Below are 9391 nucleotides of genomic sequence, written 5' to 3' on the forward strand. Positions count from 1 at the left end.
CACATTGTATATGACAGCTTTTTCCATCTTGAAACACTAAGCTTTTTAACAGACTAGTGAATGCCAACTACACAAGTCAAGTGGTTATTAAAGAAATCTGTAAGAAGAATAATCTGTAGAAATTTTAGTCTTTAGGTGCAATATGCTACAATGACAGTTACTCATATAACACCACCCTCCACAAAACTCTGAGGTACTGATTAACAAATATCGAAACCATAACAGCTGTTTTGTATTGGAGATATAATTTTTAAAAATCAGAAAAGAATCAGCTGTTCTTCAAGGAACTCTGCACAGATACCAGGACCTGAGAAGGTGCGCAATAGTGTGGCACCAAATTGACTTCATGTTTCCTGTCAATATCCATCAAAAAGAAAATAAGCAGCCAGACTTTTACATAACCAGACTCGTTATGTACAGTTAGTTCACAGAAGTGACATTGCCGAAGGTAACCTCAACAAACAAGAAATGACACCAATCCAACCGACATGTAGTTGAATCCTTTGAAGTGATCACACCTCTCTCATGAGACCGCCTCTAACAGCAGGCAGCCTTTGATCAGTGATTCTTTTGAACATGCACCCTCACTGTTTGCAAGATGCTGCCAAGTTATGCTGCACACAGTGGCATGACTGTAATCCTTTGTGTATCAAGAGCAAGTTTTGACAGATGTCACTTTATTTAATTCAAATGAAATAAATTTATTCATTATTTGATACATGGATGCTGATAAAATCTAAGGATTTTACCCAGGCATGACTGAAGCTTGAGATACTGTTTGTGATGTAATGGAAAAGACATTTGTTTCAGGGCTGTACAAAGTAAATGTAGAGTGTTAAAAGTCTTGAATAGTTCAACATTTTGGGAAATACACTATTCACTTTCTTGCACAGAGTTAGATGAGGAGATTGATACCACTTTTGTGTCAGTACATTAAATATGAAACTAAGCCAGGAGATGTTTAGCTCAGCATAAAGAGTGAAAGCAGAGAGAAACAGCTAGCCTGGGGCCTGTTTCAATGTGCAAGCAATGTGCAAACACCGCTTACGCACAGATCGCAAATGGCGCTAGTGCCCCCTTTCACAAATGTTTGTCACTCACAAATTGCTGATGAATTTGTGTGTCCCACAATCCTCTTGCATGCTCATGTATGGGTTTCTAAGTACAATGTTTCTTTTGATTACTTAAACATGTCAAATTTTACATGAGAAGAAATTGTATCATGCTGCAAGCTTGCATGTTGCAAATTTGGTGAAATGGGCACAAGGCTCTGTCTGGAATACAAAAATTTGCCTTCACCTCTTAAATTCAATTTTTTATTTATAGATATAGATAAAATCGAAGAGTAAAACCGAAGAGCAAAAGTTGACAGGTGATTTGCCCAGAGGTTACAGTCTCGATTAGGCACAATGACTTCTTGACATCACTTTGAGTTTGCCAGACAACCAGTGGCGACTCCAAGAAGTTACCGCACCCAGCCAAGAAGTAGTCTCTCACATAAAAACAAAACTTATCATTTTTGCAATGATTTTTGTGCAGATGAAAACAAGATATGACATGTTAAATCAGTGAACTTTAGAGAGGAGGCAGCTTTTTTTCCCTTTTGAACCAGCCAGGCCAGTTTTCCCCCTGCTTCAGCTCTTAATGCTATGCTAACCCTATCACCTGCTGGTTTAAGCCTAGTATTTAGTGCAATGACATGGGCATGGTATCTATCTTCTCAGATCTTCAAAGTGTATTGCCCAAAATTTTGAAAAATCTCTTTAAACAACCTGACAGATGTAGAGCAAAGATTTAAAGAATCAAGAAAGGATAGAGCTTGGACACTTTAATGGAAACAGGTGTGCTGTAGATTAACCTCCATGTACTGCTCCAGAACAGACTGTATGCCTATGAAGAGAAAAAAAAAAAGTTTCACATTAAATGAGTTCAGCACCATGTGATGGTACTCTATCACTGTACCCAAGTAAGCCAGAGTGGTGAGTGTATTAAATATCTACACATTAAACATTAAAGTAGGTCTGAAGAGTATAATAACCCACCTTTGCTTCATTTCCCTGAGACAGTCTGCTTTTCCCAGAGGGTATCAACAGTTGCTGTGCATGGAGACATCATTTCATTCTTTTACCCCACTGACTTCATAGATACTCAAGAGCTTGGCTTGTACCCACAGTAATGCACATCCTGGGCCATCAATAGTCTTGGGCTAACACTAAGCTTGTATCCCTATCTGTGCTCTCCACTGACAGTCATCTGCTTTGACCAGAAGATTGGTTTCCTTACTGTCTTGTAACCAGGCAGGAAAGGCTGAAGTGGTTTTCCATCATTTTGCAGTGTGCTGGTTATTATAAAAAGAGAAGAAGACAAATCCTTGGATGAACCTGGGCCTCTTCATTGGCAGGTTTTCCCCATCAGAACAAATTGACCGTTGCTGAGGAGGTCCCATTAGGTTAAATGCTGATGGGTGGATTGCACTGCTAAATCAGTGGGATGAACTACAGAGAATGTGGGTTTACTACAGTTGTACCCTGTTGAGATTTGGAGGGATGATTTCACAGATGCCACCTGGAACAGCAATGTAGTTCAATTGTGGTTTCTATATTTTGAAATCAGGTACAGATGAAAATGGACAACTGAGGTCAATTCAAAGAACTAGTCTTAATACTGTTTGAGTGTAACAGATAGCATAGGGTCCATGTGTACCAGTTGCACAGCAGGAGTGTGCTCAGTGTGAGCCTGACTTCCCAAAAGGTTTTCTGTGTTGTGTCACTTGACCTGAAGATGTACTGTCAAAAGAATTTTGACTAATGATTGAGGCCATATATATTAGGGTAATGTATTCTATTGACAGAGGCAGGATAGTTGGCCAGCACACTCTGGTCACTTGTAGGTTGCATTTGACCAATGGGATATTGTCCATAACTAGGACCAAATGTATGTGACACAAATTGGGTGGTTGATTCTGTCACTTGTTGTTGGTCAAAGTTTGTTGGAACAAAGACAGCATTTGGTTGTTGAGGATTAGATGCATGTTGCTCTCCTACACAGTCCTTACTGGGAGTTTCAAAAGGTATGTCATGTCTCTCAGTGCCTGTCTGTTCATATTCAAATCCAGTGATTTGATGTTGGCTCAATGAAATGAGAGACTGAGGTTCCATAGACAAGGGACTGGGATTTCTAACAGGTGGTGCTGCTATGTTCTGTCTAGTCCATTTACCAGAGTAAGGATCATAGTGTGTTGGAGTAGCAAAGTAGTTTTTCTGTCCATCAGCTCCATCTGTTTTGTCTTCCATATTAATCAAAAGTTTTGTGTAATTGGGTTTTCTATCATGTTGCCATCTGCCAGTCGACTGTCCAGGAAGTCTTACTTGGGTTTGATACTCAGTCGACAGGTCCTGGAAATTCGATGAATGGTTAAAAGCAGTCAGATGATCAGGCAACAGAGTTTGTCCACTCTGACTCTTGCTGTACTGATAAGGAGATGAGGAAGAGAAGTCCATTTGCCCTATCACCACATTACCTTTTCTATCATAATTAGTGGTGATGGCAACTTCCCTGTTGGGATAACCAAATGATGGAAGTTCAAATTGTGATAAAGGAATAGTGGGAGATTCAGGGTGTGATACGGTCTCTTCATTCTGTCCATACCCAAAGGATGGCTTAAATTGGCCATAGCTATACTGTTCAGAAGCAAAGGTAAATTGGGAACCAGTTGGCTGCCCAGTTTGACCTTGACCGTAGTTGTTGCCATTGAGTTTAAGCTGACCACCGCTGTAATGTCCACTTGGAGCTCTTTCATATTGGGATGGAGACAATGAAGGGTTTACTTGGCCATTGTAGTAACCGCTGTGAACATTTTCAGATTGTAGAGGATAGTTTGGGGATGGCTGAGATGAAGCTGGGTGGTTTGTTAAATCTGGCTTTGGAAATACCTGACTCTGTTCTGTGGGGATTTCATCCTGGCTGCTTTGCTCATTAGGAGTTGCATGCTGGCTCACATGCACAGTGGAAAAGGTAGTCAGCTTTTTAGACTGGTGTTCCCTTTCTTGCTGTACAGTACCAGAATTGAAAAATCCATTTTGGGCTGAACTTGATTGCAATGTTGCTGGCTCCATGTTACTGGTCTGAACAAAACCAACACTTCCTTGTCTTTGGAGATTTTCAGAATAACCAACATTACTGCTGGCAGGTTTTGTAGATGGAGTAGGAGATGGAATAGGAAATGAAAAGCTGAGTTGAAAACTTGGCTTGGAGACGTCATGGGCATTTTTTCCACCATTTGGGTTATCTGTGGAACCTTTGTCTGAAAACCCATCTGAACCAGAAGGGCTGTTGAAACTGCTCTGGATCTGAACACTGCTTGGCCTGTACAATTGTGAATAGCTTGCATCATCACTCCCACCACTGTTCAAAGCAGAGCCTTTAGTGATTGAACTAGTGTCTTTGTTTTGGTGCGGGAAGTTGGCAAAAGGAACCTTTAGACTGAATTCAAAGCTTCTAGGCTTGGACTGCAGGTAGTTTCTCTGAGGTGGGGGCTGGGATGGGGACATTTCCTGTGTCCATTCAGTGGCAACATCAGGCTGTGTTAGATATGGGCTCTGAGTTTGGTGATACAGACCAGGTTGATTTTGTATCTGGGCACGGCTATGGGCACTCAAAGAACTTTCCTGGGGCTTTTGCCTGGTTATGATCTGAACCTGACCATGGACGTTGGATTGTAGGTTTCTGTGGGGCTGCCTCAGAGCCTGGATGTACTGGAGAGGGCGACGGATCCCATAGCCATATCCCTCTTGCGGTGTCTCCCTTACAATCTGCCATGCTTCAGGATACATGGAACTTCTGGCTATGAGAGAACATAGTTTACATGTCAAAAATATTGTATGATGTGAAATTGATGGGGGGATAATTGATTAATTTAACCAATGCAGTTATGCTCCTGTTTTGCAAAGAACAATTTATGTCTTTAAAAAAAAAAGTATAACATAGTATATAAACAAGTTATATGCAAAATATTCATATTCATTAAACTTAAAATAAGAACACAAATGGAATGAAGTATCTAAACCTGCAGTAGCTGATTTTTCACCACTTGGAGGCTGTACAAACAAGCAGGGGTATTTGGTCCATTAAGGGCGCTGGGGCACCACCCCTAATGCAATTCCAATTGTGAAATACATATTTTAATGAAAAATTGTTGTGTATGTGTGTAAATTTCAGTTGTTACTCTCACATAAGTCATACATAAATTACAGAAAAGTGCAATGCTTAATGAAAATCACTGCCTACAATCTTTGTGTGCCAAAGGGCGTACTTTTCTGCCCGATGGTGGTATAAGTGTGTAATATGTTTGGCTTTTCCTGGTGGCCCCTGACTGGTTGAAACCACATGCTGAAAATACCTGAATCTGGGGTGGAAAATTGTAGGCCCAAGAAATGTTGCCAGATTTGGCAATTTTCCGCCCAATTGTTGTTTCCTTTTTAGATTAAATTTACCCCCTGAAGGCAGGCAAGATGTTTATTGATTCTTGTAATACTGAGGTGATAATTGTAAAGTTGCTAAGTGGCCACCAAAAGATACTTTTTTAAAACTTTTAAAAACTGCTAGCCTAGCCACTAGACACCAGCAGCTTGCTCTCTTCTACATTGCACAGAGCATGCTCACGGCCAAAATACAGAGCTACCTAGGGTCATAGCCCCATCTAGTGGAAAAGTCACACCATGCCGCTGAAAACAAGCTGTCAACACAGCATTGACTATCACCTTTTAACTTTGTATGGCAAACTTGTTAAACAGTTGCTTTTTTACTCATCCAGCAAATACAGACAACACACATACTCATTTGCAGTTGTGTTTCTGTCCACCTGATCAATGTAAGTGCAATATTCACTTTTGTTTAGCTGTGTTTTAGTCTCCAACTCGAGGAAAATATCTGTCTCGTTAGCTGCTGAATGCTCCATTATGTTCAGTAGGTAGCTGCTAACTGTGCGTGTTATCATTTGGTGCTGGGTTGGTAGTGTACAGTGAATTTATCAGTGCTTCATTACTGAAAACAGCTGCCTGCTGCAGCTGGAAATTGGGTTAATGAAAACAGTGAGGCTGAACCATAACTAATGTTGTGGGTTGTAAAACCAAAACTGAGTTGAAAGATGCTAAAAAAGTGTCTTAGAAAGGAGGAACTGCAAAATGGAGGGATATTTTTGTAAAGAAGATCTGTTTCATAAAACTAACTTAGAGTTGATGTGAGCAGACTAAGCCAAAAGTGGTTTATTTCATGACTTTGAAACACAGACCTGGGACATCAAGCACTGATCACACAATAGTATAATTATTCAGCTGTATAAGATGCAACATATTTAACTTTGAAGTATCAAAGGAAATTAAAGTTCTATCAGTTTGGTTTACTTGTTTGTACAAGTAAAATCACAACCTCCACATGTTAAAAATACTGTTCAAATACCTTCAGATTGACCTCATATTTTGTTTATTGGCTTTATTCTAAATTGCAGTGCATTTAAAAACATGCCCAACTGGAATGAGAGTGTGCATATACATAACACTGACAAATATGAGCTTTGATTATTAAATTCACACAAGTGCAACCAATGGAAAAATGTTATTTGTTGAATGTGAACAGCAAACTGACTTATGGTCACAGTGCGGTAGTAAAGAGAATATTGGATTTAACTCCGTTTCAGTCTGGTTGATTGATTGTGACATTGGTTCAGCCTGAGGAGAAGCTAAGCATGAAAACTACCTTGACCTGAAGGTTAGTCTTGAGGTGTAGGTTTCCATGGTAACCTAGGCGACACTTATTTAAACCTCCTTTATGAACATAATTTCCTGAGAATAAGGCTGGTTCAACTGGAAATCTTTCATTTCATTGAATCTAGTTGGGAGATTTTTTTTAAAAAAGTCCTTGCATTGTAAATTAGTTCTAAGGTGCTTTCACTACCATTTCCTATTTTCTAAAAGCATGTAGAATATTTAATTGGAGATTATCGTAGACCTACTTGGACACAGGCTTACGCCAACTTGAAATGGCGCATGGCATGAGACTCCCTGCTTGTTATGGAGTATTTCACTCACTGTTAATACGCTTTGTTATAAGGCTGGCTGAGTGGACCAAGAATCAGCAACTGTTCAAAATCAGTAATATGGGAGAAAAATGACAATTTGCCAGAATCAAAAGGTGATGTTTTGTCTGACCAACAGTTCAAACCACCCAAATATTTAGTTCACTTTCATGTATGACAAAGAGTCATTTTTAGCATTTTTGCTTTACAAAAACAGTAAAACAATCAATTATCAAAATAGTGGCATATTAGTTTTCTGTAGATCAACTAATCGATTAATCGACTAATCATTGCAGCTCAATGTGTGAGTCAGACATACCTCTTGGAAAAGCTGAAGAGTAGTTCACCTCACTCAAGAAGCAGATCAGTAATATACTGTGCAGAAATTGCAAATACAACATCTAATATCAAACATTTATTAAAAACAAATATTTACATTAAAAGTGACTTAAAACTTAAGGCATCTCATAAAAACTGATTCGATTGTGTTACCTTGTAATTTGGAACCCAGTAGCCATGACTGCTGCTGCAGCACTCACTCACTGTCTATCCTGACAAATCATCCAGTTACTGGAGCTGAGCTGGACTGAGCATGTGGAGCTGCCCTGTCAGACCTGGATCCACAAGAGCCAAACTCTCAGAGGCAGATGCTCTCTAAAATCTACAAGTAAACACACATGTTGGGCTTGCAAAACAGATTTAAGCTTCAGAAAGACTCACGTGTGTGTGATATGCTGTAGTACAACTTATAAAAAAGCCAACAAGTTTGTTTTCAGTTTGTCTTTCCAACTCCCAGGAAGCTGTCAGGTGTTATCAATCTTGCATTCTTAATGAGCAGTTGAGCTGAGGCAGCCAGAAACACTGCACATACACCCAAACACACACACACACACACACACTGCATCACACAGGTGTGATCACTTGATGTGATTGCCCTGGCCGAGAGTGCTTATCTATCCCCTGGAGAGGATGTGATCAGTGTGAATAAATGTAATTCCAGGAATTGAATGTTCCAGTGAAGTGCTGCATTATAATGGACATTTTTCTGTTCAACTGCCTCATCTTAAATTGGAGCCCCCTTACTTATGCATGTTGTTAAAATTAAGATTGTGAGCACGTTCAGTTTTTCATAGAAAATTCAGTGAAAACAGAAATGCTGTTGAGCTGCACAGCACATGCACTACTTATCTCAAACAGCTTCTCAAACACTGCATCTAACTTCTGTCCAAAGATTTCTGCCACAGCAGATCCACACTGTCACTCCTATACAAAGATCTATACAAAATACTGTAGGCTGCAACATAAAATAATATAAGACAGGTTCTATTTTCCCCTGGCAGAGCTATTCTGTTGTTAAAAAAAATTAAATTGCTTTACTATAGGCTTATAGCAGCCAAAGTATGTACTGTGCAGCTGTAACAATAAAACAGATAATTGAAATAAACCAACAAAAATTGTTAATACACTTTAAACAGAGGACACAGGCTTGTATGGTCACTTTCGTTCTCTTCAAATTGCATTTGACAGTGACATGTTCATATGCTCAGGGTACTTGGTGTTTTAAGAGAAAATAATGATGAAGCATTAGGAAGCCACACAGCAGCCCTCATAGCTGGCGGCCATGCCTTCAGATGTTATAAAACTACATTTGCATGCACACTAGTCTAACAGGCAGTGTTTGGTACACCAGTCACATCAAGACGAGTCAGTGGAGCATTAAAGATTGAACCTCGGCCTTGGTCATGCTTTCATCCACGATGAGCTGGGCACCAACCGTTCCACCCTAACGATGATGGATCTCCTCAAGGTGTTCACTTTTTTTTTTTGTTTATTTTCGCTTATTTATTTACTTGTCTGTTTATTTATTCCCAAGGGTGTGAGGTGGTAGTGGCAGTGGGGTGGGGGGCAACTTTTTGCTTGATGTATCGTCTGAGGAGCTGCAGGTGAAAACTAAAGGACAGTCTCCTCTGGATAATAAAGATGACATATAGAGGCACTGCAGAAATGCATTTTGATAGACTTTTCTACTTCCCTCCCATCAGACCCTATTCTTTCTTCTACACACTAGTCACACTGTGTTTCATAAAGGTATTGAGAAAGTGAAAGTAGCCAAAATATGGAGGCCCATTTCTGCCAGGAAAAGAAAAAAAAATGGTGAAAAGCTGTGCATGATAAAAATATAATTCTTATTGTAACACTAAATGATGAAATACTAAGTCAAAATTCTGACTAACTCAAAGTTATGGGATAGTAAGTCAAAAAATTTAATTGACTAAATGAACATTATGAGATATTAGGTCAAAAATAATTATGAGATAG

General features: G+C 39.5%; 1 protein-coding gene across 2 annotated transcripts; it reads right to left on the reverse strand.

The window, feature by feature from the left end:
• Nucleotides 1-1813: 1813 nt before the first annotated feature.
• LOC121898082 lies at nucleotides 1814-7896 on the reverse strand. 2 transcript variants are annotated; one of them, XM_042412987.1, is made up of 5 exons: nucleotides 7793-7896; nucleotides 7565-7686; nucleotides 7392-7447; nucleotides 2043-4843; nucleotides 1814-1890 (listed from the first exon to the last, which is right to left on the reverse strand). In XM_042412987.1, exons 2-4 carry the CDS (start codon nucleotides 7588-7590, stop codon nucleotides 2805-2807), a joined length of 2121 nt encoding a protein of 706 aa, XP_042268921.1. In that variant the 5' UTR covers nucleotides 7591-7686; nucleotides 7793-7896; the 3' UTR covers nucleotides 1814-1890; nucleotides 2043-2804. The 2 variants fall into 2 exon arrangements, with proteins under 2 accessions (XP_042268921.1, XP_042268920.1); XM_042412986.1 differs by having other exon boundaries at nucleotides 7565-7883.
• Nucleotides 7897-9391: the final 1495 nt, after the last annotated feature.

The sequence above is a fragment of the Thunnus maccoyii genome, chromosome 5 (genome assembly GCF_910596095.1).
Source record: "Thunnus maccoyii chromosome 5, fThuMac1.1, whole genome shotgun sequence".
In the NCBI taxonomy this organism is placed as follows: Eukaryota; Metazoa; Chordata; class Actinopteri; order Scombriformes; family Scombridae; genus Thunnus; species Thunnus maccoyii.

What these genes read in the sequence shown, in the direction of transcription:
- LOC121898082 (XM_042412987.1), bottom strand. Translation starts at nt 7,590, where the DNA reads ATGGCTACTGGGTTCCAAATTACAAG. An exon ending in ACTGGGTTCCAAATTACAAG is followed by an intron (nt 7,448 to 7,564) that starts GTAACACAATCG and finishes ATTTCTGCACAG; the next exon opens with TATATTACTGATCTGCTTCT. An exon ending in CTCTTCAGCTTTTCCAAGAG is followed by an intron (nt 4,844 to 7,391) that starts GTATGTCTGACT and finishes GTTCTCTCATAG; the next exon opens with CCAGAAGTTCCATGTATCCT.